The 27,517-nt window shown below is 43.3% G+C and overlaps 1 protein-coding gene across 1 annotated transcript; it reads left to right on the top strand.

Annotated features, from left to right (window-relative positions):
• On the top strand, nucleotides 1–27,517 carry FAXC (failed axon connections homolog, metaxin like GST domain containing). Its single transcript, XM_023922204.2, has 6 exons — nucleotides 1–307; nucleotides 731–866; nucleotides 6,031–6,227; nucleotides 13,409–13,626; nucleotides 19,199–19,315; nucleotides 20,856–27,517. The coding sequence occupies exons 1-6, from the start codon at nucleotides 39–41 to the stop codon at nucleotides 21,137–21,139; spliced, it is 1,221 nt and encodes a 406-aa protein (XP_023777972.2). The 5' UTR covers nucleotides 1–38; the 3' UTR covers nucleotides 21,140–27,517.

Here is a 27,517-nt window from a genome sequence, read left to right as displayed (position 1 = left end):
GCGGCTCGGCGGCGGGGGATGCGGGTGCCGGGCGCAGGATGCTGTGGGGGGTGGGCCTGGCGGCGCCGCGCTCTTGCGTGGCGGACCTGAGCCGCAACCGCAGCCTGTCGCTGGGCTGGTGCGCGGGGCCCGAGGAGCCGCCGCCCGCCTTCTATGGGGGCGAGATCGTCGCCTTCCCGCTGTCGGGCGGCGGCGGCACCATGGCGGCGCTGGGCTCCGACTCCTGGTGGAAGAAGACGCTGTACCTGACGGGCGGAGCCCTGCTGGCCGCCGCCGCGTACCTGCTCCACGAGCTGCTGGCCATTCGGTGAGGCTGCGGGGCTGCCGGGCGGGAGCGGGCCCAGGGCGCTCCCCGCCGAGCCGAGGCCGCGCTCGGAGCCGCTTACACCTGCCTGGTCAGGTTGGAGAGGTCCGGCGCTTTGGGGGGGGGGGACCTCTCCTTCACCGTGCTTTTGCCATTTACCTTTCTTTCCCCCCCTTCCCCCCGTTTTCCCCCATTCCCCTTTGCAGCAGCGCGGGAGGCGGCTCCGCGGCGAGCCCTGCGCTCGCCCCCACAGGTGGCCCAGACTGGGCCCTCTCGCTGCCTCCGGACCCGGGCAACCAAAACCTGCAGCAGCCCTAAGGGCTGACGAGTGTGTTTCCAGGGCCGGGGTTTCTCCTTTGTCCGTTTAATGTACTGATGTATCATGCACCTGTCCGTTTTAATTTTATTTTTTTTTTTTTTTTCCAGTAAAGAGGAAGAGCTCGATTCGAAAGATGCTATCATACTGCATCAGTTTTCAAGGCCTAGGAATGGCGTTCCGAGTTTATCCCCGTTCTGCCTGAAAATGGAAACGTACTTGAGGATGGCTGATTTACCCTACCAGGTACATCAGCAGTTTGCCTTTGCCTTGCAGCTCTCTGTGGTTGCATGAAATGGTACATAGGCATCCTGCCTCTCATCCCCCTCCGTCTCTCTCACCCTGGGAGATGTAAACGTACACCTACAGCTAGGTGGATATGCCAACACTTTTATGTCTCCAATTGAATTTGGTGTATAACCTTTAAAGATATGACTTGAATAAGATCATCTGGAGCAGCTGTAGATTTAAATGGCAAAGGTAAATCATTGTTATAAGTTAACTTGGCTGGAAATGCTGAAGTGGGAGAATAGTCTGGAGTTTATATAACATTAAATAACACCCCAAAACTGAAGCAGAACACTGCTTTATTTGATTATTTGATCCTTGAATTTCACCATGCTAAAGATATCAAGATTAGACAGCTGCAGGTTCTTGTTTTTCTGGAGGCCTTATCTCTGCAGCTCTCCTGGGAAGAGGTGCTTACCTTTTGCTTCACCTCCCATGGCTGATGCTTCCTCCCTAGTGAAGTGAGACAGGATTGCTTACAGAGGTCATGTCTGCTGCTCCTTAATTGTGGTTGGGTGCATCCCATGCCATCTTCCTGCAGGGAATGAAGCCTGAGCTACTCTAGCGAGTGAAAGCTGTGCGAGTGGACACTTGAATCTCACGGTCTTGCCCATTAGCACTGGGATCGAGCAGGGACGCTGCAGGCGTGGCACACATCTTGTGGTGCTGGCAAGCTGTACAGCACACAGGCTCTTTGAGACATGGGATGGTTTTCTTCTTTTGTGTGTGTTAAGCACTGAATGCCTTTAAGATGATGAAATAATGATGATGTATATAACTAAGATCTTAGGGAAAAGAAATGCCTGAGTTTTTGTTTTTTTTTCCTTTTTTCTTCTCCCTCTGGATTTTCCTAGATAATGTAAGTTTGGCATTTTACTCCATACCGAGGAAGAATGTTTTGTATAAGTCAAATGTTGTACAGCGGAAAAACAATGGTATTACAACTTCTTTTTTTTTAACATTTAACATTTGCCATTGATTTTTAGCTTCATAACTCCTTTACATTGGAGGAGAAAGAAAGTCTAATCAGTACATTTTGCTTAATTGTTTAAAAGCCTGAGTTTAGTGTTTCCTTACAATTCAGTAGTACTTGAATCAGACACATGGGAGTACTAAAGAGGAAGACTTCCATCCTGTGGGATGTATTTTCCTCATTTAGGTTTACAGAACTTGCAAAATTCTGAAGCATGAACTTGTCCTTTGAGCAGGAGGACTTTGTGCACATTCCTTTTCTCAAAATAATTTGGGTAGAAATTGCATGTTTGAGGGGATGATTCTCTTGGTGAGATCTTTTTTCTTTCCAATGGCAGCTGATGCAGTTCAAAGGTTTGTGATGCTCAAGTTTGCTCTGGTGGAGAGTAGCTGTAGAAAGCTGTGTTATAAAAGATGGTTGTGACGGGACATGGCCACTTCTGAGTGATAACACCACATTTTTGTGATTCAGGATGGAGTCGTTTAGAGAGCTCATGTTGGTCAGAAATGACACAACTGTTCAAAGAGAGGAATTTCCAGAGGATTATCCTCCCCTCTTTATTTTTTGTACTGGATGTCAGCATTGCTTTTTGGTGTTGCATGTCTCTCTATCCCTCAATACTCAATAGCTGTGAGTACACTAAACTGACAAGACCATCAAAAGCAACATTCCTACGTTCAGCTGCTTCCTCCTGTCCCTTCCTGCACATGCATTTCTGTAGAAGCTCAGGCTGATCAGAGCTGACCTAGCTAGAGGCATGACATTTTAGTTTATTTGGTTTTAACTCAGCTTGGTTCCCCACATGGTCTGTATGCCATTTTGGAGGAGCAGGAATGGGTGCTGGGAGCACCAGGTTGGTGCTTTTAGCCATGCTGGCTTACATGGGTTTAAGGTGTTTGTGGGTTAGTGACCCTCTGAAGGCTTTTAGAGGCAAGTTTGGTGGAGGTGAGCTTATGAACTGAGGACACAGCTCTTCTTTTCTGGAAGAAGCAGATGTTGTTTCTCTCCTTGTGTTAGGAGTATGGTGCTGCATTGGACTCTGGCAGGTGGAGGAAAGTATCGATGCTGCTGTGGGATTGAGCGAGAGGGGAACTGAAGGGGGAACTGTTCCTGGCTATGGTTTCTTATACTCTGCCTGTAGGCTTTCATTTTGTTCCTTCATGACTGTGTTACCCTTAGGATGCTGTAGGTGACAGAGGCAGCCGATGGCTGCCTGGCAGGCAGCAGGGTGGGTGTGTAGGGAGGATTCAGAAGGAAACACCTTGCTTCCCTGCACACTGTCGGGGGCCATGATGGAGAAGTGCTGCAGGTGGCAGCTGGTGCTCATCCCAGGAGAACTGCTGTGGTCATCACCTTGCTGAGGAAGGACTGCTTTAAGGGGAGGGTTATGAAATGGAGTGAAGAGAAGGCAGTGCGATGCTCAGACGGCTTTTTTACATTTTTGATTCCTTGTGTTTATTGTAGTGCATCAGACTGTTGAGTATTGTGCTTTGTGTTATACAACCTGCTTTAATGGCACGTGAGGGTTGGAGTAGAGTGACGTATTCCTACCTTACTCTCACCTGAATTTCTCCCAACACATGTGCTACTGTCATGTGCTTGTGTTTTCTTGAATCTGCCTCTCTATGTGAGAGTTTCCATGAAAAATGATTTGGGCAGCCCCATCCCAGCTGGGCTGTCATAATCCCTAGTGGGTTTTCAAAACATTTGATGCTTTTCTTGGTAAAGCTTGCTTTGAAAGAGCCCCATTTGTGTGCTCATCAAGATCTTTTGGGTATTCCTTGATTTCCTCAAGAATATGAGGAGCTGAGCCTTTATGTAACCTGATAAATAATTAGCACAGTGGGAATGTGCTGTTTTCATGCCAGGTCTGTGGAAATGGCAGCCTCCTTAGGAAAAGACGTGAGTGAACGTAAAATCATAAACAGGAGTAATTGAAAATGTGAAATCTGATTTCTTCTGCATAGTACTATAAAATTACCCTAGAAATACCTTGTGTCCTTCTTTTTATAAATTCCTTGTAAATGAGGTTCAGTAGAGCTATTGTTGTTGCTCTGCTGGCACTTAATGTACTGTGAATGAAAAGGGATATTCTTTTGGTTTGCTTTTGCTTTTTAATGCTACCATAGCTTTTCCCTGCTTAGCGACTGGAACAATTTTTAAGTGGAAAATTTATAAATATTTGATAGCAATTAGTATCAGCCATAAGGATACAGAGTTTTCAAGCCTAAAAATGTCTGTTTGAAAACAATGGATACAATAACAGTATAACAGATTTCTCAAGAGATGAAGGTTTTCTCAGGTCACTGAAAGATATTTCCTATTTTGTTTGATAAACAGTATGTAATGAAAATCTTTTTAGGCAATGTATTTATGTGTATAAGATACATGTGCTTGAAGAAATGTGCAGCTGAGTAATAACAACTTGGTTTTTTTTTCTGGGTTATGGTATGCACTGCAGTAATTGCAAGATGTAATAAACACATCTTCAAGTCCAGCTTCTGCAAACTACCAGTGTTTGTGCACAAGAAGGGAAGTATCTTAATGGAAGGGCTTAATAAAGATTAAGCCAGTAATGCTCAGGATCTTCTAAACATGGTGTGTAGTTCCAGGAAAACCTTGTGCTTCTGGAGTAAAGTTATAATGAAAAATTATGGAAATCTATCAGTCAGTTTCAGTGCTGAACGACCATTTTTGATGAAGGAAGGATCTTGGAAGGTGGAAGGACAGGGCAGTGCTCCCCTTTCAGTTTCAAACATTGAGTGGTTTTAGTGCTTGTGCCATGGAATGGCCCCCGTGTCACCCACACATGCGGGTGGGAGGCATTCAGGTGCTTTATTCACCCACGCAGGGGTGTGGTGGGTGAGACATGACATCATCCAGTGTCCCTGCCATGCTGTTTGTTTGGGCACAAACGCTGAAAGAGGCTACAGCCAGAAGGCATTGTTTCCCAGAAGTGTTACCCATTTGTTTTCATGGCTGCATGATCCTAGTGCATTGCACATCTGCATTTGGAGTGGCAGGATGCTGGCACTCGCAGACTGAGCGGGAGTTGTGTTCCGGTTTATGCTTCTTGCTGCCAGAACACCTTAATCCATCTTAAGTGGATTCAGGAAGGGTAAATACTTGGGACCCAAACAGATCAATCCAGAGCTACAAACCTTAAACCTCCAGCAATTAGGAGCTAGGTCCTGAAATGCTTGAGGTGACTGCCAGAGATTGAATGCAGAGCCTTTACTGCTCAGCTTTCTGTGCTAGGAGTTTTCATTCACTAAATAACAGGATGTGGGGATGGGAATCACAAGAAAGGAAAAAGGTTATGCCCTGTGTCTCTGCCTTCAGGAGTAAGAGAATTGAAGACAAATGTCTGATCATGTTTTGGTAGCCAGCAGTTGCTTGTTACATGAGATGGAAATTCTTTAATCTCCGTGTTTTACCTTGTCATGGAAAAAACACATTGCTGCTTCTGTGTGAGTGCTGTGCTGAGCAGGTACAGCAGTATTCAGCTGTGCTCTACTGTGCTAGCCTCTTGGGAGACCCAGTTGTAACAAGTAGGTGTGTAAACATCTGAGATTTGTAAGTTTTGAAGTTGCTGAAAGCAGATTTTCCTTCTGCTCAGGAGGGAATGATACGCCTTTCATGTACACTTGTGATTGTGTGTGGTTTGTCCTTATGCAGCCATCTGAGTTGGATAGTAATTTTTTTTTTATGGTACTTTTAACATGAAAAGTGCAGATGTGTGCAGGAACTGAATTTAGTTGTGAGTCCTGTGATTTAAAACTTGTTTAGAATAAGGGGTCCAATCTTCTGTGAGATCTGAGCATCTCCAAACCGTAACTAACCCAGGTATTTAAATAATAAATAATATAATATCACATGGCATTCAGCATAAAAGCATGGAACACCTTGCGGGGCCTGGAAATAATTTTTCCTGAATTGTCATGTAGGGTAAAGCTGCTGCTCTGATTGAATAGCCTCTGCTACTCTAGAGGGTTAATTAAAAAAAAACAACATTTGTTGGATTTGTGGATTTGTTTCTTTAGAAACACAGAAAATTATTTAAAAATATATATTCTCATTGGAGCAGAACCCAAAGGGCTTTTTTTGTCTGTGTATTTGTTTGTTTATTTGACTTTTTTTTTTCCTTAGAACTACTTTGATGGAAAACTTTCCCCTCAAGGGAAAATGCCTTGGATTGAATACAATCACAAGAAAGTATCTGGCACCGAGTTCATTATTGACTTTTTGGAAGAGAAACTTGGAGTGAATTTAAATAAACACCTTGGTCCCCATGAAAGAGCTGTTTCCAGAGCTGTGACCAAAATGGTGGAGGAGCACCTGTACTGGTAAGCTTGCATGGCAGAGCTGGCTGTGTTCTTGTGCTGTCAGATGTGTCCCTGAGCTCGGGCCTCACGGGACATGAATGCCTCTTTTCTCTTGCAGAAATCTTGGGCACCCAGTTACTAGCTTCACAACTCTCTTCATTCTAGGAAACTGCTGCTCCTTTATGTGTACAGTGGCATGAGGCAGGGATAATTCCCTTGAAAAGTTGTCCTGTGTAAGCAAGTTAAAGTCAGGCCCTTTGACTGCAGCTTTGTAGAAGGAAACAGCAGTGGGATGCTCCTCTGTTCAACATGATTTCTGAACAGGAGCAGCCTGCTTAATAAAGACCAAAAGATCAAAGTGGCTGAATATATTTGTGGTTTGGGGAGTGTAGAGGAGTGAACCCAGTGTTTGTGGTGAATCCAGAATATTATTTTCTTACTTTTGCTGGTTTTAATTACGTGTGAGTGATTGTAGTAGAGATCATTGCCTTTTCTGTAACACAGGGTACTCCTGTTGATATGTATTGTTGACAGCACTGCCAATTGGTAGTGTACAGTATTAGCCACAGCATCCTGAGAAGCTGAAGTGTGTGTATGAATGGAAAATAGAAATAGAACCTTTCTGGTACTTTATGCATTTTACTGATACCTTTGAAAATAATATTTTCCTTGGTGCTTTACGTTTTAGTCCTTTTTAGGTGCCCTTTCCAGTTTAGGCATAGTGACAACAGGTCAGAGATGCATCTTGGATGCTGCATTTGCTGCCTTAGCAGGCACAAGGCTTTATCCCAATAGTTTACTTTCTAGTGTGCATTGAAGTCCTTGCTACACTAAGTTTAATGTTGCACGTTTTTTCTTCAAAACAATGTGTGAATTTTAAATTGAATGCATTTAGCTGCTTTTTCTTTCACCTTTTGATTGAAGATCAGCAGCAATACATGTACATATAGTCCTTCAAATAATTTTTAGTGTCTCCTGTGAACAATTTTAGCACTCAGTAATTAGCAGATTGAAGTGATTTGGTTTAAAAATTAAATCTATGCCTTCCAAGAAGTGTGGCCTTCACCAATTATACCCATCTGCAGTGTCATAGCCTCCCAAACATGATACAGGCAGCCTGTAAATTAACTTTTTTTTGGTTCATTTTTCCTCCCTCAGCTATTACAGCTGCCAAAGGGAGGATGAAGCCTTTTAGTCCCCTAATGCTTCATCTCCTTGCCTTAGTGTCTGTTGTTTCATGGTTGATAGATTTAACTGCGTTAAATGTATCATTGCTGATGGCAGGCTTATACTGCTATTGTGTCTCAATTACAAAGTGCTATCCTCTGTAAAGCTGTTGTCCGTCCATCCAGGCTCCCCTGGAGCTGGCTGGGCACTGCTGGATGTGACACAGGCAAGTGTTGGAGACAGGTATTGCAAATTTAGGCACTGGCCCAGAGAGGGGGCTTTAAAACAGGCGGACAAAGTTACATCAAGAGCAGAGATGTGCATGCCTGGCAGTGTATCCCTGTTTCCTTTCCTGTGTAGTCACACAGCTGAGTTCATCCAAGGCATGTATCTTTGCTGCAGTGCAGTCAAAAGTCCAACTCAGAGTCTTACTGTATGTCCCTCTGGCTGTACCAGAGGCTTGATATGTTGGCATGGTTATGCAGATTCCTTGTAGCAGGCAAAGCCTGAGCCATGAGGTGTTGCGCTTGCACTGCTGTTATTTCTGGAGAACAACTTTGACCATCCTGTGCTTACACCAAAGTAAAATCAGGCTTTCACTGTGTAGGACCATATTTCTCCTTGACAGCATTGCATCTGTGGTTGTAGGGTCCCTTCACATCTGTCCCTGAACCTTCCCACCAGAAGCTTAGGGCTTTTTTGGTGTCCTTGTGTCCCATGGTGAGGAATTTGAAACAGTGGTTGCCTTTCTGCAGAATAAGGTATATAAAGCCAAGCCTCCAAAGCAGTGATATGTCATGTGATTCCTACTGTTTCATTGCCAGCAGCACATGAACTAGCTTCATCATAAATAAGTAATGCTGTAGTACATTTATCGGACAAAGAAGAAAAGTACATCCTGTGGTGTGCCGTCCCTGGGTGAAGCTCAGCATTTCCTCCAGAAGTGTTTCATTTTGCCAAGGCAGTGGCTCATCTTCAGCAGTTAGTGCCTCTTACATGTGGAATTGGCTGCTCTGGCTGGAGTTGAGAGCAGTGTGGGGCTGTTAGAACCTCCTCGTCTGGACACCTCTCTGCCCCAGGCTGTGGCACCCGGCAGGGCTCAGGCAGAAAGACAAGTGAGCATACCTGTTTCTATGCTGGGGTTACACCGTATCTCTGAGATGCACAAGACTGATTTGGAGCTGGTGCTGGAGCTCCAGTCCCTGGAGAATGCAGTAAGCCATTAGGTTTTTGCTGTGTTTAGTTGGCAAAAGAAAAAACAGTCCTCTAAGCTGAATGGGTGTTGAGGCGAGGCAGTAGTGAAGAGATGGAAGTGGAATAATTTTGTGACTCTCACCCCAGGTCCTGGATGCAATGCAGACCTCTGTCATCTTCTGTACACTTGCTCTGAGTCAGCTTCACTGCCTGCAGTGACCTGTGGGCCCCCAGAAACCAGTGGGGCACTCACAGCCACTCTTGGGGAGTGCATTGGGTTTTTTGGTATAAGTGCTGCAAATTTGTGGGATCGGACCTCTGGTTAAGAGAGGCCTGATTCTCACTCCCTTCTGGAACTGGCATGCTGGGCTCGACAGTTCTGCTGGGATTCAGGCCAGGCAGGTCCTGGTGCCTGTAGGGCTAGCAGTCACTGTGAGATGCTTTCTGTCACTTTGATCTCAGGAGATGGATCTTAGGTCTGTGACACTAATGTACTTAGTGAGAACATAAAGCCTTGAATATTTGGCTTAAGCAGACTAACCCGTTAGATTGGTTGAGCTGTATTGTCAAACACAACTGTAGTGATTTATAAATACATGTGTGATTTATAAATGTGTGTCTATGTATATATACACTTGCAAATATATTTGACTTGTTTCTTGCTTTGTCTTTCAAGAAGCATGCATCATATGTGATGAATGCTTGAAGTACAGGAAGAGCATGATATGAGAATATGGATGAATCTGACTTTGGTCAGTATTCAGACTTGCCACGTGTTAAACATAAAAAATATTTCTGTGGTGTAAATATTTTTGAATACATCAAGCCAAATTTTAAGAGTAGCGTCTCTCCTACTGCTGACAGTGATGAGGCTTGAATGCCACTTGTGGCTTGAAAGCCAGTTGCTCTGAGAAGTTGCACAGCGGGTGGGGTTTCTACAGCTGATTGGAATGAATTTGGCTCTACAATCCTTTTGTATATCAAGGAATTCTAGTCTGCACAGGTTCAGATAGGAAAATATCATCCTGTTCACATTCTTGTGAATGCCTTACCCTTGTCTTGAGGTTCAGCCAGTTTTGGGATAATCAGACAAGCTGCTGTTGATGAGTCACTTTCTTCATCTCCTCGCCTGATTTATGTATTGAGGCCAAAGCTGCTGTTACATTTAGACTTCAGATTTACTTCACCCCTACAGCATTGCTCTTTAATGCATTATTGTTTTATTTATACTCTAAGATTTGTACAGATGTGCTAGCACAAATGCGAGTGGTAATGTTTCCCACAATGCTCCGTTCAGTCCAGTATTTAAAACAATTATGTCATCCCATAAATATTTACTCTGGTGTAAAATGTATAGTTGTGCTGTAGTGAAGTAGATTATGTAGACTACTGAATTCTGGCATTTCCTAACCTTTTGTAATATTGATAATACTCCATTAATGTAGTATGAATAGAGGAATGATAGGTGGAATAAAAATTTGGGAAGAGTAGAAAACACAGATTAATGAACCCTTGAATAGAATAACTTCAACAAAGTGCTTGTAAAGCCGGTTTTAAAAGTGTTTTTATCTCTCCCTCAATCACAGAATACTTTTTTCCTTGTTTTGTGTACTCAGAACTGTAACATTTTGGAAGTAACCTGTGATTGTCTGTTTAGCTGCCTTCAGTTCCCATGTAAATTTGACATTTGGGACATGTAACAGTCCTGCTCATTCAGAGGGACAAGCAGATGTCTTAAGATTTGTGCTTGACAGTTTAGCCTAAGCAGGATTACTTAAATCCTGTGTAGTTCTCCATTGCTGTCCTGGTCATTAGGCCTGATCTGATTTCTGCCTATTCCAGACCCAAAGACCTTCTCTCCCATGACAAGAAAGTGAGCTCTGGGGAAATGTATTTTTACATTAAAGTTTGGGCCAATTAGCTTTGTGGGAAACCTTGTTCATTCTGTTTTATGAAATTAAAATAATTTTGGGCATGGTTGATCACTCTTGATGTGATGCCAGCTCACTGGTGTGGTTGGAATGAGCAATAATGATGGCAAGTCCATAGGGCCAGGTTTAATTTTGTGCAGCTGGATTGCTGCAGTGGAGTTCCTGTGTTCTTTTTCTGTTTTGTTTTGCCTTCTTTTTCTTGTTGCTCTTCTCCAGGCCAGGCCTGTTGTCCTAAAGGAACTAAATTGTATTGTAGAGTTGCCAGATGAAGCAGGTCAGGTCCATCCTGGGGGAGGAGGGTCTTTGCAGCAAGACAGAGCAGTGCTTTCACAGGTCAAGTTCTTAGCTTATTCAAATAATAATTTACAGATTAGGAAAAGGACTCATTCAGAGCAGTACTGTGGAGAAGGACCTGGGGGCTCTGGTGGATGAAAAAGCCAGACATGAGCCAGCAGTGTGAGGTAGCATGCTGGGCTTGCATTGAGAGAGGTCAAGGGAGGTGATTTTCCCTTCTATTCTGTTTGTGAGAAGCCACCTGTTTTCCAGCTCAACTGAGTTCCCAGCATAAGGAAGATCTGGACCTGTTAAGCAGGTCCAGACAAAGCCACAAAGATGATCAGAGGACTGGAGCACCTCTCCTGTGAAGACAGGCTGAGAGAGCTGAGGTTGTTCAGCATCGAGAGCAGAGGGCTTCAGGGAGACCTTGTTGTGTCCTTCCAGTACTTAAATGTGGCTTAAAAAAAGAGGGAGAGTGACTTTTTACGTGGGTAGATAGTGATAGGACAAGGGAATCAGTTTTAAACCAAAAGAGGAGAGATGTAAATTAGATGTTAGAAAGAAGTTCTTTACTCGAAGGGTGGTGAGGCACAGGTTGCCTAGAAAATTGTGGATGCCCTATCCCTGGAAGTGCTCAAGGCCAGGCTGGGACTGGGCCAGGATGGGACTCAGAGCAACCTGATTAATGGTGATTAAAATAACCTGATATTTAGATTAACGGGTAATATCCCTGCCCATGGAGTAGGTGTCCCTGCAGTGGACATCTAGTTGGAAATAGATGATTTTTAAGGTCCCTACCAACCCAAGTCATAGTATTTTAATTATTTCCTAGTGTTCACGTCAGGAGTTTTTCCTATTCAGAGCTGTACCTGCTGAAGAGACCTTGTCCTTTGCCAGGCCACTGAAACATGACTGCTGCAACATTCTGCTCTATAGAGTGCCCTTACACTTTCAGGGCAGCCTTGTTTCCATTTGTCTTAAGTCCTGTTTTACCTTTGTTCCTGGAACTGGGGCAGTCTCACACCGCATCTTCCAGACAAAGTCAGTGCTTAAGGAATTTCAGTAGCTCTTTGCTGCTGCATTTGTTGGTTTCACATTCCTCCTGTATTGCTGGTGCTGCTGCTAAATCTGTCTCTGATTCAAGCTTTGCATTTCTGTAATCTGCTCAACGACTTGAGTTTATCCATCAAGTTTGAAAAAACAGGACCATGTAGAACACCCCATTCTAAAAGTGTTGAAACACGTGAAATGTCAGCAGGATGCTTTTGTTATAATTATACACTGCTGGAGGTTGTGGAGTAATCTGTGGAGGGTCAAAGCCATCAGAAGCAGGGCAGGTGTGTTTTTGTTCTTCCCTGTTTATACATTTGCAGCAAAAACCTGTTCACACCTCACTGTTGCTGACTTCAGTGAAAACAGAGCAGAAGGCATTGAACTGCAGTAGACAACGTGAGTTTGATAAAATGTATGTTACCAAAACTCACAGGGGTTCTCCAGGAGATAATGGCTTTTTTTTACCCTTTCCTTTCTTGAATTAGGTTAATCATACCAGCACTAAGGAAATGATGTGGAGCTGGAAATATGTACAATGATAAAACTGAAGTAATATTCCAAACTTAAACAATGAAGCCTTGGAATGGCTTGGATTAGAATACATGTATCAATTCCCAGTGTTTCTGAGACCCTGTAGGCTTCCTGTGTTTTTCTTGTCTACTCTGATGTCTTTAGTTGTTTTTCCAACAACCCTTGAACTTGGTGACAAAAGTTCGTATATATGGTCTTTGTGGTTTATTTGTAATTTCTGAAGATGCTGGATATTAAGAAAGTTAATGTTGCTTTTCCTTAAGTTTCTGGAGCAACAAATTAAGGTATGTTTGCCTATAATATTGATAAAGAACAAAAACTCATGTGGGAAACAAAACTTTAAGCTGGTGAAACAGATTTTTATAAAAAGACTTTATAAAATAATGTTTGCCATTCAATAAAACATGGAAGGCAACAGTGTCCTTTAGAAATGTCTCAGGAAATCAACATTTTGAAGGGAGGAAGCTGTACATGAGAAAACCAACGTAATGACCACTACCTCTTTTTTATATTTTAGTTTTTAAAGATTGTGTTATTCTTAATTTCCGAGGAGAAGTGAAATCTTCTGAAAAGTTACTGCTTCAGTATTTATGTTGGAGCAAAGTTACTGCTTGCCTAAGTGTGAGCAGTATAGAAAGGAGAAAGGTTGGTGGGAAAGATTGATTTTTAGGGGGCTGTTTTGTTGTTGTCTTTCCCAGATCTGTGCAGTGAGTCATCTTTAGCTAATAAAGCTGTTTGGCACTGCGTTTTGTTACACAAGTTTAGCAGAATTCTGCAGCTTTTACTTTATATTTCAACAGGAATCTTGTTTTCTCCTGGAGTGAGTCATGATTTAATGAGAGAATAAGCACCAGGCAGTCTGCCTAAGTACTGTAAAATGGGTTTGCTCTGCTGGCACTCTGAGTTGCCTTGGAGTCTGCTGTTTAGGGAAGCTACCTCTCCATCAGGGCAGTGAGCACTCACCTGCCTGACCTCTGTGCATGCCTCTGCAGGGTGGTGTTGGGCTCACTGGGGATTACACTGCTATAACTTCTTTCTGCATCCTTCTAGGACTTTAGCTTATTGCCAATGGGTGGAAAATCTTCATGAGACTCAAAAGATGGTTTCGCTTTTTGGCCCCTTCAGCGACTTGCTGAAGTGGATCTTTTGCCATCTGACCAAAGGAATCGTGAAGCGGGAAATGTACGGCCATGGCATTGGGCGCTTCTCGGAGGAGGAGATGTACACGCTGATGGAGAAGGACATGCGGACTCTGGCAGGCCTCCTGGGTAAGGTACAGCGAGTTACGGTGCTCTCTTCACAGCTTCTCACTCCACAGGGTGGAATTGACCTCCAGTGCTTCCTGACAGCTTGATCACACACAAATAAACTCATTTTGGCAAAAGCTAGAAGCTGTCATTTAGTGCCTTTCTTGCTCTGGCAAAGACACCGTTTCTTTTCCCACTGTTTGCTGCCAAATTGTGTGTGTAGAGGCATACGAGGATTCCTTCTCTGGGCACAGAGTTTGTGTATGTAGAGGAGCAAAACGTGGCCTGTTGTTTTGGAAGAGCATTTAGCGACAGGAAATTAGGAAAATGTAGTGTTTAGTTCTGCAAATGAAACCTCTTATTTAAACCTTTTTTGGGGGCTGGGGTGTGTGCGTCTCATTTTTTTTTTCCTGGTTGTATTTCCTTTCCTGTTTTTTATTTGTGGCTGTTTGACAGATTGTTATGAGGCTGCCATTTGAAAACCCTTTGCAGATGTTATTTTGATGAGCTGAACTTTGTCGTGTTGAGCTGGTGTCAGCAGCTTTATTCAAAGCTCCCAGTAGGAGATGGTTCTGTGCTGTCAAAATAGGTGCATTTAAGATTATTGGTTATCTCGGGTGGATCCCATACAATTAGTCTTAAGGTTGACTTCACTTAGCTAGAATTACATGAACCTCATTTCTGTTGCATGGCTCAGGCTGAAATATGCACTGGAACTGTTTTGCACTGTGCTTCTTGCCTTCTGCTCCACCGAGAGCTAAACATATTGTGCATCTGTGTAAAACTTGCTTTTGGAGGAATTGCCTTGGTGCAGGTTGTCACTTTCCTTGAGCTTATGTCTCTGTGTGAGAAACCAAGAGAGAAGCCAAGAGAGATGGTACCTGTGTGTTCCCTGTAACAATTGCTGTAAAGAGGTGGCTGAGTGGAGACAGGAGGATGCCTCCCTGCCCTGTGCTCTAGAGGTGGGACACACTGCACATGCTCTAAAGAGATAAGTGTGGAGTGGGTAAAAGGAACAAGCTGGGGAGAGCCCAGCAGAAGGCAGAAGCTGAGTGCTTCTGAGAAAGGGAAGGAAAAAACATGCTTCTGGACTTCCAAGCTGTTTTGGAAAGGAAGGTATTTGCAGTGGACCCAGATACAGAGTTTTCTGTAACTTTGTTTTCTAAAACTTGTTGAGTTGCTGGATGGGGACCAAGGTGGGGAAAAACCTATGAGGTGCATGGACACAGTGGGAAAGGGGACAGCTCCTCTTTTGACAGCACTTTCTTATGCTGTATTTTATTTGTTAATGGAAGCAATTATCTATTCTAGTGCCTCTTCAGAGAAAATCTGTTGTTTGGAGATTAAGAGGTCCCTTTTCTTTGAGAGGGAAGAAGGGAGGAAGCAATTCATTTTAGAAGAGGAGATCTGGTCCTGCCTGCTTCAGAGCTGTGGCCGGCTCCAAACGTTCTCCTCTGTGGGCCTACCAATGCTGTAATTTTGAGATTGGCACTGCGTGGCTCCATGCTCATCACAAGGATTGGGGTTGGGACAGGAGCTGGAGCAAGTTCAGTCTATGACTTAGTAGCTCAGCAAAGCACCCTGGTTCTGGCTAGACAACTCTGTCAGGCTGAAAGGAGTGGCAGTGGATATGTCTGCTAAAGTCATCTCTTTCCGCCAAGAGCAGACAGAACCTTCAAGAGAAAATTAAAATGTGTACCTGAGTACCTGTAAAAGTATCTTGATTTGCTTATTTCTCCTGAGTGTATACTGGCACTCAGATTTGTAAGATTTCAAGTTCAAAGGAATCATTTAATCTTATAGACAGATCTCTGTGGATCAGACTGCTTGACTGCTGTCTTGAGGCCTGTGCCATTTTGCTGCCTTGGGGGATGGCTTTCTAAAAGCCATCCAGTTCTAATTCTGAGGTTTCAGCAGGTGGAGGTGCCACCATGTTTTGCTGACAGATGTTAGTCACTGTCTAAATGTGTTCAAAATTGGACTTGTTTCAAATGAGAGTTTGTTTGTCTAGCTTGCAGACAGATGCTCTTCCTACTTCTCTCTTCCTGGGTAGCTTGGGTCGTCTCCCTGTGAAGGTAAATGCTGTAATCAGTCTCTGGCTTTTGTGGAAAAAGCGCTGGAAATCCTCAAGCACTTCTTCACCGTATCAAAATTTTAATTGTATTATTCCTATGTTACCAGCAGAGTTTTTCTTCTTAATTTCAGATTGTTGTTGAGAATGTGCTCGTGTACTTCAAAAAGCCTTGATGGGCATTTTCTGTATTCCTGTTATTTTATTACATTACCAGCTGAATATTGTACATTTTTTTCATCTGCCCCTTTAAACTGGATGTCAGATAAGTCGGTGTACAGTCACATGAATCATTATATTTTCCCTTATATAATTCCCCATTATTGGTGAATTTGTCTACTTTTCTGCAATTGCCTTAATTTTCATTAACATCAGTATGCTCATGTTTTCTCCAGCCATCTGTTTATGATTGGATCTAGTAAGTGTGGCCTCCAGGTAGTATCCTGGAATGGGGACAGAAGGTGGGATGAGGACTTCCAGTCTAACTAGAGGCTCCCCTGTTTCTAAGGGGGAAGGAGAATGCGGTCAGTCAGCTTACTGCCTGCACAATCTTTGTGAGATTTCCCTCCATATATACGTATCCAAGTGTTTTCCCAGAAGAGAAAGTAGTTGGGATTTTGGCTATTATCTTAAGAGCTTAAAAATGATGCCTGTGGTGCCGAATCGCTGCACATACCAAACTGTAGCTGACAAGAAAATCAGATTAATGCTCCCCTTTTTTAACAGGGACCGTTCACATGGGAACAAGAATAACTTTTGATTCTAAGAGCTGCTTCCAGAGAATGACAACTTTGCAGCTGCCAGTTCTTATGATGTTAATTTTGACATTCCCAATCATATCTTCGGTGCTTTATTTTTATTTTTATTTTTGTTTTTGTTTTTATTTTTATTTGTGAGAATAATTTTTCTTTCTCCCTTATACCCATTTCCTTGACAGACTCCTCCAGGTCTTATAAACATGGAAATTGGAACTAATCCCACTGTAGGGGATCAACCTGTCCCATTGGTATCACCTTTCTCTCTGTCCTGCAGTCTTTAAACCACAAATGTAATTTCCTTGTATTGTAGCAGTTTCCTACTGTCTGGTGATAGTGTAAGAAGTGTGGGGAATGAGCACATGAATTAGCAGTATATAAAAATACACGTTTTGGTAATTGTTTAGAAGAGGCAAGTGACTGACTGTAAATCTGTTGGTGCCATCTCAGCTGTCTGCCTCTCAGCTCTTTGGTAGATGGGATTTTGAGCAGGGATTTGCAGGCCAGCAGCTTCCTGAAGTAGATTTTGAAATGCATTTGATGCTTTGAGAGGGGCAGGGGTGCTCAGAGCTGAAAACTCAGAGGTCAGACTAAGCTGGATCTGAGACTCTAAAGTTAGTTAAGTGCCCTGTAGCAGACTGCAGGTGCTGTACCTGCCTCTGTGGAGGGGTGCAGCCTTGTGTCCCACAGACCTGCTTCTTGCAGGGATTTCTTGACTCACTCTTGAAGTAGCTGCTTTTGAATCCTCTGGTGCATGCATTTGCGAACAGTGGAGTTGTGTACCCTCAAATTCCTGGGCAGTACAAAGTTGATCCAAGTCCAGTGTGACCAGGTGATGTCATTTCTGTTGGATTAGCTAGGGGATGCAGAGAGGTGTTTGAGATGATCAGTGCTGTGGCAGCCTGGATGTGACAGACACTGTAATCTGGGCTAAAAACAGACACAGAGATATCTGGTCTATCAGAAAGTCTTCTGGACAAAAGTTGCACTGGAAATTTTGAGAACAGATTGGAAATGGTGGGAGAAAATGTGCACAGATGGTGTATTTTGTGGTGCAGCATGACTTAAAACCAAATTTGGAGTTTTATGATCCTACGGTTTTATTTTCTCCTCTTGCCCTTTGTTTCCATGCACCTGAAGGGTAGGGTGTTGTGCCTGGGGAACCAGAGGGTGGGATGGTTTAGCCCTAACTCAGAGCCTGCTTTAACTGTAGCAAGATGGAAACAGTGTTTCTTCCCAGCATCCCTATGGATTGAATCTCAAGACCCAGTTGTATGGTACTAAATTCCTGGTGCTGGCACGTAACTGTGGTTTAGGGATGAATTTTTGAACTGTGTTTGAGATTGATGAGTGCTTGGGTGTCAGATAAATACCAAAAAGACTAAACATTTACCCTGTACAGAGTTTTCAAACAATAAATTGATGGAACTGTGGAAGAGCTGGTGAGAGATAACTGCATATTCAAATGACATCTGACAGGCCAGAGAAGGTTATTGTTACTGGCTATTCCTGAGCACTGTTTTGCTCTGCTCTTGTGCAGGGGGTTGGCAGCATTCCTTGTACTGTACACTGGAATTTGATGCATTTTACACTGGACAGTTCCTCTAGACTTGTTCAATAAACCTAACATTGCATAACCTGCTGAATTACAGGCAGCTCGGAAGAATGTCCTGGGGAGATAGGATAACTGGATTTTGAGGATTCAATTAGGTACCACATTTCACAGAGTTTATAGCACTTTGGGGCAAAGCAGGAACAGTGCAACCAGCTAACCTGACCTCTGCAATACCTCATGTTTCACTGTGTGCAGTCTTTGTTCCAGGTCTCCTGCCTGTGATGGGAAATCAAGTATACAGTGGATGTTTTGTTGCAAACAGTGGCTTTGAAACATGTTATTTTCTTCCCTGTCTTATTTGGTTACCCCTCTGTTTGTGCTGTGGTGACCATTTAGGACCATCACGACATTGGGGTGCCCAGAGAGGTAAGAAGAGAGAGCTTCTGTGAGGAGCAGACATGTCCCTCCACTGCCCTTTGGCCAGTCCCAAAGGGCTGCTGTTTCACTTAGTGCCTGCCTGCCCAACATGCCTCTGTTTGATTTCTACCTGTCAGGGGTCAGTGGGGGTGAGGGCACTGCAGTGCTGGTGTGTGAGAGGACCTGTCTGCTCCTGCCTGTCTCTTTGTCCTCTTCTGGGAGATACAGGTTATTTCTGAGAAGTTGCTGCTGGTCTGACTGCTGCAGCTGTTTCAGCCTGAACAACTAGGGTGAGAGGAAAGCTTTGGGTGTGACTTTTCTTTTTCCAGCTGATGGGATGAGTAAATTGAACCTGGATCTGCATGGATGAGAGGTAAAGGGTGACCAGCTTCTTTCAGCAGGTTCATGGTTTTGGATTGTGGTTCAGCGGTTTGGGGTTTGCACCAAGGCAGTAGAGGTGTTTTCAGGCATTTTGTTTCTGCAGAGCAGATTTTAAATGCAGCAGAACGAGTACAGTGTGTGAGTGCTGCCAGCTGTGAGGAGGTTCCTTGGCCACTGGTGGCTCTGTAATTGGCCTGGTTATAGAAGTCTTGAGCTTAGGGGAAGCTGCACTATTAGATTTCACCTGCTGAACTGTAGAAACAGCTTTGGAATCCCTGTCTTTTGACAAGTGAACCTTTTCACTGAAATTATTACAGTAAAATAAATATGCTAAAGGTGGAACTGTAATTTTTTTTTTTTTTAATTTGGGAGAAGTAACATCCAGTCAATAAATATTTGCTGTTGTATTTACAGGTGACAAGAAGTACATTATGGGATCAACTGTTTCCACTGTTGATGCCACTGTCTTTGGACATCTGGCACAGGCAATGTGGACATTACCAGGGACTCGACCAGAGAGACTAATCAAAGGTAAGAAAACTTGAGTGATCTCTGATTAAAAGCTCTTGGTGGTGTTTTCCATGCTTAAACTTGGAGTATCTTGGAAGGACATTTTGAAGACTGCAGTACTTCTGCAGACTGTTATTGCCTTTGATGTAGCATTTGTATCCTGCAATGTTGTTTTCTCTTAAAATTCTTTGTTTTCTCTTTAATGTTCTAAACTGTAATTTTTATTTCTGTGCTTGATCTTTTCCTTGTTAATGTGGCAAAGCCTTAAAGCCTCTAAGTAGTGAATGCTGGGTAAAGCATGAGAAAACATAAGAACAGCCATTAGCCAAATTCTGCTGGACTGAGTACTCTCCTTGATAGTAGAACTGCAAGTGCCATTGTCTCACTGAAATTACAGCCTTTGCTGTTCTTTAAGATTCCAGATAAGGAAGAAATCTGGCTTGGATTCACTTTGCTTTTGCATGAGTTGGAAACCAACATACCTACCCTTCTCCTCACAGAGAGTTGGTGTTTTGTTTGGTTCTTTTTAGTGGGGTGATATAGATATTAAAGTATCTTTGCATCCCTTTTCATAGTAAAACTACACAGCATGAAAAATGGGAAGAGCTAAGGAGGAACAGGATGTAAAATAGTGTAAAAGGAATGAATCTGACCTGTAAACCTACTCTATGCAAGAGAGCTCTGCTAAACCTGCCAGTTAAGGGGCACAGACTTACTCTTTTCCTCACATAATGATCACTTGAGGATATAAATATTGGCTATGCAGTTCTTTCCCTTGATGTCTGGGGCACCACAGGTAACATTCTGAAGGGTTCATGGCTGTCTAGAAGGATTACTATGCTTGTTGAACTGGTTAGTCTCTAACGAAAATAAATAGAAAATAATAGATTGAAATACTCAAGCAGAGTGGTTGATTGTACCTATCAACCTACTTATGCTGTCATGAATACAGGTTTTACATACACCTCCCCTTTAATATGCTTTCTCTCCTCTTTGAGTTTTTTAATGATTTACTCTGTAAGCATACATGTATTTATAAACAAGGCGTGAGATGCTAAGGCTGGGAGCAGTAGGAGTGAGCCAGTGGCCATATTAAATGTGAACTTATGTTGCAGACAACGCTGCCATCTGGTGGTGAAAACCCCACATTCTCTGTACTTAATAAGCATACTGTGCCATCTAGAAGATCAAATTCTGTCTTTAGGAACCAGGTGTTTGCAATTAAGCAAAAAGTTCTGCTACAAAGACCTGTTAGTGTCTTGTCTTGATTTCTTTTTATAGAGGTTGAATTTGGGATACTTATTTTTCTATTTGTGTATACATGCGTTTGTGTTTATTCATTTGTAACCCTTCTTGTTGTATGTGGTTACCTTAAAGTTAAAAACAAAGCTGCTAAGAGGATTGATGGCATCTTGGAATTTTGAAACCTCTTTGCAAAGGCACTACAAAGTTTCAAACAGTATCAAACACAGCTAATTTGGTTTTGCATCATCAGGTTAGAGTTAGAGCATTATTGGCTGGATATGTCTACTGAAGTCTATTTTGCTATGTTATGTTGCAGGTGAACTGATTAACCTTGCAATGTATTGTGAAAGAATAAGGAGGAAATTTTGGCCAGAATGGCACCATGATGATGACAACACTCTGTATGAATCTGAGGAAAGCAGCGAAGCAAGCAAGACTTACTCCCCTTTGCAGGACTTCAGTTTTTATTCAAGGACAGAAACATTTGATGAGGAAGGGAACAGTATTTCCCAAACCCCTGACACAGATTACACTGGACATTCCCTCTTTGACTCGGATGTGGACATGGATGAGTACAGAGATCATGAACAATGCAAGTGAAATGTACAAGTGTCTCCCATTGTGCAGATAAGCTGTTTATTGGGATCACCTGATTTGTTTTCTCCTTCAGGTCAGGAAGAGGTTTATACCACTTTGGAAGAGACTATTGTGCTTGATTCAGCTGTCACATACTGCTTGGACTATTTCAGCCATATTTTGTTTTGTGTAATTGTTCAGGTGGACCAAGATAAACACATTTTAAACACATGTGGGCAAACTGGAGGTCTAGAGGGCAGCAGGACCTTTAAATCTATTATTTTTGTTCATGTTCAGAACCAGATCCCCCATCCAAGTGGGATGAACTTCTGGGAAGTGGAGCATTTGTCACAACTGGTTTGTGCTGTTATCTTACCTTTACAGCAACGGGTTGAGGACAAAAATGGAAGAGGCATGACTGGTACAGCTTTCTTCCATGGAAACAGATGAGATGCTGTAATGAAAAGGCCCTGGTGGTGTTGGTTGACTGCCATCTCAAGATAAGCCAGTGGTGTGCTGAGGTGCATCAGATTCATGCAGCACACTGGCCTGTATTAGCAATAGTGTGGCCAGCAGGACCAGGGCAGTGATTGTGCCCCTGTCTCAGCACTGGTGAGGCTGCACCCCAAATCCTGTGTTCTGTTCTGGGCCCTTCACTACAAGAAAGTCATTGAGGTGCTGGAGCTTGTCCAGAGAAAGATAATGAAGCTGATGAAAGGAACTGGAACACAAGTCTTGTGCGGGACAGCTGAGGGAGCTGGGGGTGTTTAGCCTGGAGAAAAGTAGTCTAAGAAGGGACCTTATCACTTTCTACAAATGTCTGAAAGGAGATTGTAGCAAGCTGGGGGCTGGTCTCTTCTCCCAGGCAACAAGCTCTAGGATAAGAGAAATGACTCAAGGTGTGCCAGGGGAGGTTTGGATTGGGTATTGGGAAGACCTTCACTGAAAGAGTTGTCAAGCATTGGAGCAGGCTGCCCAGTCACCACCCCTGGAGGTACTTAAAAGCCATGTAGATGTGGCACTTGGGGGACAGTGTTTGCTGGTGGTCTTGGTAGTGCTGGGTTAACACTTCGACTTGATGCTCTCAAAGGTCTTTCCCAAGCTAAAAGATTCTGTTATTTGGCTAAGCTTCAGGGGAATTTTATTTGATAGCTACCATATTTTGGGTGCATATATTACAGGATCTGCAGGAAGAATTGCTCCCAGTTCTTTTGGAGACAGTCAAGGAAGGATGGAGGAAAGCATATTCCTGCAAAAAGGAGCTGGTCAGTGTTTCTTGTTCTTTGCAGAAAGCTGAAATCATTACTCTGGAATACTTCTATGCAGGAGGGAGATGTCAATGTTAACTCATCTGGAATGCATGTTGGTCAAATTTCTTCTGTGCTTTTGAATAACTATTATGTTTTTAACTCCCTGCCCATGGCTGCTGTCTGCTATTTCTGGGCAAGAGCTGGGATTTGTTGCTAAAAGTCTGGTGTGTCTCAGCAGTGAGTGCTTTGTGTACTTTACCAACAGACATAGCAAACCTATGAAGGTTGCAAAGCAGTTTGAAGTATTAGTAGGCGTGGGATGCTGTGTAGTTGCAAGATGTTGGCCCAGGCAGTTGAATGCTTTATAGCTATCTAGGAACGTGCTTCAGGGGGTGCTGGGCACTGTGCTGGCTTGCAGTGCACAGTCTCTAAAGCTGATGCACGGGAGGAGGTGAGACGGGACAGTTCCCTCAGCACTGCTATGTGTGTGGGGAAATTCAGATACTGAAAACATGACCAGAATTGAATTTAAGTTGCCTTTGCTGGCACATCTGGGATGTGGATCTGGGTCTCATAATGATTGCACAGGTTCTGACATGCTTTGTGTTCATGTCTCCCTAAATGCAGGTTAGAGATGAGAATAAATCCATTAGATTTACTCACAGCTTTGAAGTTAAGCATGTACTTCAGTGTTGCTTGGCCATGATTAGTTATTTTAGTAGAGAGAGAGAGCATATCAAATGTACTGAGCTGTTGTGTTTTTAAATATGCATATAAAATTGGGTATTTGACTGCACACTTTGTTGGTGGCCCGTTTTAATGATGACTTTCTCACTGATTTACAGTTAAATGAATAAGTATCCCTCAGCAAAATTTTTATAATGTGCTGGTTGTACCAAATGTTGTAGGAGCAGACAGGGCAGATGACTGCTTTAGGATGTTAATTGATAGTTGTAGTGAGTCTGGAGCTTGAAATAACTCCAGCACTCAAAGAATAGCTTTCTCCCTGGGATCCTTGAGTGCCTTCGGCAGAGGAAAGTGCCTGCTCTGGGGAAACGTGGAGTTAGCCATGGCTTTGAAAGCAGGGACACCTTTGTTTGCAATGAAGCCCCAGGTCTGTTCATGCATGGGAGCCACTGCTGACAGTGAGAGCTGACAAGTTTGGTGTGGATTTACACCTGTTTCCACAATTCCATAGGCGTGTCCTTGGAGCCATGTTCCAGTCAATGTTGTGGACAAGTATCATTTGCAAAGTGGACCAAAACTGAGGAGGAAGATATCATCTAGTTACTTGGGACCCTTCTCAGGATATTAAGCACAAGTATAGGGTACAAGAAGTTAAGTCTTGGGCTTGAAAGTGCAGAGGTGATGGCCTGAAATAACTCCATGGCCAAGTCAGGAGAGATTTTATCTGCAAAAATATAGGTATTGAAATTCTGAATGAAAGGAATCTGTGTCAAAAAGCTCCTATTTGAAAGCATTAGTGTGTTGGAAATTCTGATGGAGATGTTCTCACTCGTTTACTGATGCATGCTTGAAGGCTGTGCTTTCTCCATTTGTTCAGCATTGCAAGGTGTGCTTGCAGCAGATGAGTCCCAGTCATTAAAAGACCATTAAAGGACAGTCAGACCTCTTTTAAAGGATTAAATCCATGCATTTTCTTTTGAAAGCTGTCTTGGTAAATTGTTGTGGGGAAACAAACAAGTTTTAAAAAATTAATTAAAATGTGTTCATTCATCTTGGTTTGGGGAAAAAAAAAAAAGTGTTTTCTTAAAGAGGAGCCAATTGTTTTTGACTTTCCAAAATTTTGCTAAAAGAACAACGTTTTCATAGTTTTGCAGTCTTTTTTTTCCCATCATATCTATTTTTAATGTTAGTGCTGAGGGGCTGTACAGAACTAAAAATAGTCAGAGAGCATATTTTTTTCCTTTTGTTTTTTTTTTTATTTTTTTTATTTTTTTCCTCCCTCACTGATTAAAATTGTGAGCGAGTCCATTGTAGGGATGCTGGAGGTCCTGACTGTGCTCCTGGTGGGTTGAGGGTCAGCAGGTGTCTCTGCAGCCATGAAACCTGGGACAGCTGTGGATTGCCAGCTGCCCAGCAGGTGAGCTGGGATAGCGGCTTCTGCCAGGAGCTGGAGGCCGATGGATGCCAGGACGCCATCTCTGAGTTGACACAGACCACATAAGGTTTTTCCCTGGCTGGGGGTCCCTCTGCCACAGCCAGAAACTCACTGTGGGGTGATGTTAGGAAGGGTTTGGGGGCCCTTGATGCAAGTCAGATGTCAGTGATGTCTCTGAGAGCATCATGGGTGCCAGCACCAAACCTGGTCCCAGCCACAAGCCTGGCCTGGTTTGGGGTAGTGGCAGTGCAAGGTACTGGCAGGAGGAAAGCTGTCTTGGGGCTCCACTGCACCTCCTCAAAATAGGAGCAGCCCCTCTCAAAATAGGGCAGGGGAGCCCTTGGATGGTCATTGGAGTAGGCAGTGGAGAAGGGGATGGTGGGATACAGGGAGTTGCCAAGTGGTGGGTCTCTGCAGGAGGACTTGGGCTGTACCTGTGGCCTGGCTCATGCCACTGTTCAGTGGATGGGTGGGACCTCCATCCTCCAATCTGCTCTGCTTGAGTTGGAGCCTGAGCTCATATCTTGGAGAGGAGACAGCACCGTTCCTCCTGGTTACTTTATCTTAAATACTGCCAAAGGCTAAGTACTGCCTTTGTGTTTCCATAGTGCTGCTTTAAAAGAGTGAGTAATTGGTCTGCCCCTCATTTGGCAAATGGGAGTTCAAAACAAGCCCTGCATTTCCAATGGAGTTAGATTTGAAGCAGTCTGTTGGGTTTTTCTCATGTGAATTGCAGTTTTTGACTGTGTGACACTGTCGTGTCAGAATGGATTTGTTTACCCCTGTCAGTCTCATTGGCTCTGTCAGCAGAGCTCACTGTTACCGATGGGGGAAACAGGCGCTGGGATGTATAGGTCCTACAGAAATCCTGAAAATGTGGTGTTTGATTTAAAAACCAAACTGAACCTGATGTTTCAGATCTGGAGGACTGTTTCCATCCAATTATAGCACTGCAAGTAACACATTTTGATCTTTAAAACCTTGGCAATGTCCCTCCAGATCTATATTCTCTTTGAAAAAATACTGCCTGAAATATTTCTGCAGCAACAGTTCAGGCACAAATTTGCTTTTGTCAGTGATGTCTGCTCAAGTAATCATGACAGTTTCATACTGTTTTCCTTGAAAGGCCTGTATCTGTCAGATGCTAAGCCTTACAAAATATTGCCTGCTGGAAAAGCGTGTTATGTGCAGATTTATGCAGGGCAGCTCACCAAGTGAAATTTCTGTGGCAGGGGATGAATTCAAGTGGGTCTTGTCCTTACGTGTTTGAATAAGAATTTGAATCTGTTTTTTGACAAGTAGCTGTTTGGCCTTACCCTCGTTCCCTCCCCAAATACTGCAAAATTATGGTTTAGGCATGTGATACTAATAAAGCAAATTATTCTCTCTGAATGCAGAATTAAGTTGGATGGTCCTGTTGCTGGGATATGGAAATGGGTATCCATAGGTGTGAGTCGTGCCCAAACATCTCAGCAGCTGTGATCCGGAGGAGCGCGCACGCTGTACTGTTTAATGTCACGGAACCAGAGGACTGGAGGTTCTCTGAATGACTGCAGTGCCTTTCAGCAGTTGATCAGTGCTATGGGGTAGCCATGTATGCTGTGCTTTGGGTGCTCCTTAGTGCTGGGTAGACTGTGCAGGGGCTCATCTTGGTAGCTCTGGCTCCTGTGGGGCATCAGCCTGCTGTCATCCCATAGCTGAGCTGCAGAGACAAGGGTCTGTTTGGGAGTGAGCATTGGCAGTGAGCAGAGCTTTGACTCTGCTGGTGAACGTGGGCTGTTGTATTGAGCTGGTGTCCCATAGAGTGAAGGTGTTCCCCTGCACCACGTGTGTGCATTTAATTTTCAGGCCAGTGACCCCAGTCTTCACAGCTTTGCCTCAGTGGAGAGAAGGGTTGCAATGTGAATCAGCTCTGTCTCAGTGGTTTGGGGCAGTCCTCTCTTCGATGGCCTTTGGGGAGGGCTTCTTCTGTGGTCATTCCCCATGGAGGTGCCCCATTGTGAAGTACTTCTTAGAGGTTTCTGCAGCTCTCTGAAATTTGGAAAGTTAAATGGTATTAGTCTGTGTACAGCACAGGAATGCCAGTCACTGAAAACACTGTGTGTCACTACAATGTTAAACTCTTAGTTCTGTGTCCTGGTTGCACCACTCCCAGGTTTTTCAAGGCCAAGGAGATAGTTACGGGCTTTTGGTCAGACTTCAGCGTAAAAGGGTTTGTGGGATTTCATGTAATGATTTACACTTTCAGCTCAACAAGCTAAAGCTGAAACATATGCTTCCAAAAGGCATTCAGGTTTTGCAGAATAAATAAAATCCTGCTCCACTTTGAAGTCGTTGACAAAAGTGCCATTTGCTTCAGCGGTGCCGGAGTTTCCAACAGAGCTTCCAAGTGACCCTGAATTTACCACTTCTCTCATTTCTGTCTAGTTAATTATACTTAAGTAAAATTTTTCTTTATTGTGGACAGTAAAGCAAACAAGATGTGGCTGTTCTTTTTTAAGCTCCCTAAAAAAAAGTGCTTTTTTCGGCTGCACTGGTCACATTGATATTTTCACTGGGCACTATGATTGTTTGTGTTCTTCCCTCACTTCTTAATTTGTTCTTCTAACTTATCTTTCTTTGAATGTACAGGTTTTTATTTTTCAGGATACTTGAAGAATGAAAGTCCCAAAGACAGGGGTGTGCAATCCAGCAAGAATAAAGTGTATGTAGATGTGTATGGGCAAGGGATATATCCAGCTCTAGATGCAGTGTACAAGGTTTAACAAAATGAAGCAACACATTTCTAAATGGGGACTCTGATGCTGTAGCTGCATTATATTGTTTGTCTATGAACTACACGAGACATATGTCATTTTAGCACTGTTATTACTAGTTTATAAAGCCATATTTGAAGTTGTACACTTAATTGTAACATAACTTTAAATCGTGCACTGTGTTGATCAATGTACATATATATGAAGATCTGTATATTTTGTCTTTATGCTGTATGTCATTGGTGTGTAAATTATAACTAATGGATCTAAGATA

This window comes from Cyanistes caeruleus, chromosome 2, assembly GCF_971803275.1.
Source record: "Cyanistes caeruleus chromosome 2, bCyaCae1.hap1.1, whole genome shotgun sequence".
NCBI classification, from domain to species: Eukaryota; Metazoa; Chordata; class Aves; order Passeriformes; family Paridae; genus Cyanistes; species Cyanistes caeruleus.
The sequence above is the reverse complement of the archived record's forward strand: the minus strand, read 5'-3'. Positions and strand labels throughout refer to the sequence as shown.

Excerpts from the sequence above, each read along its gene's own strand:
- FAXC (XM_023922204.2), top strand. The coding sequence starts at position 39 with ATGCTGTGGGGGGTGGGCCTGGCGGCGCCGCGCTCTTGCGTGGCGGAC. Across the intron at positions 867-6,030 it reads TGGCTGATTTACCCTACCAG|AACTACTTTGATGGAAAACT; the intron begins GTACATCAGCAG and ends TTTTTTCCTTAG. Across the intron at positions 6,228-13,408 it reads GTGGAGGAGCACCTGTACTG|GACTTTAGCTTATTGCCAAT; the intron begins GTAAGCTTGCAT and ends GCATCCTTCTAG.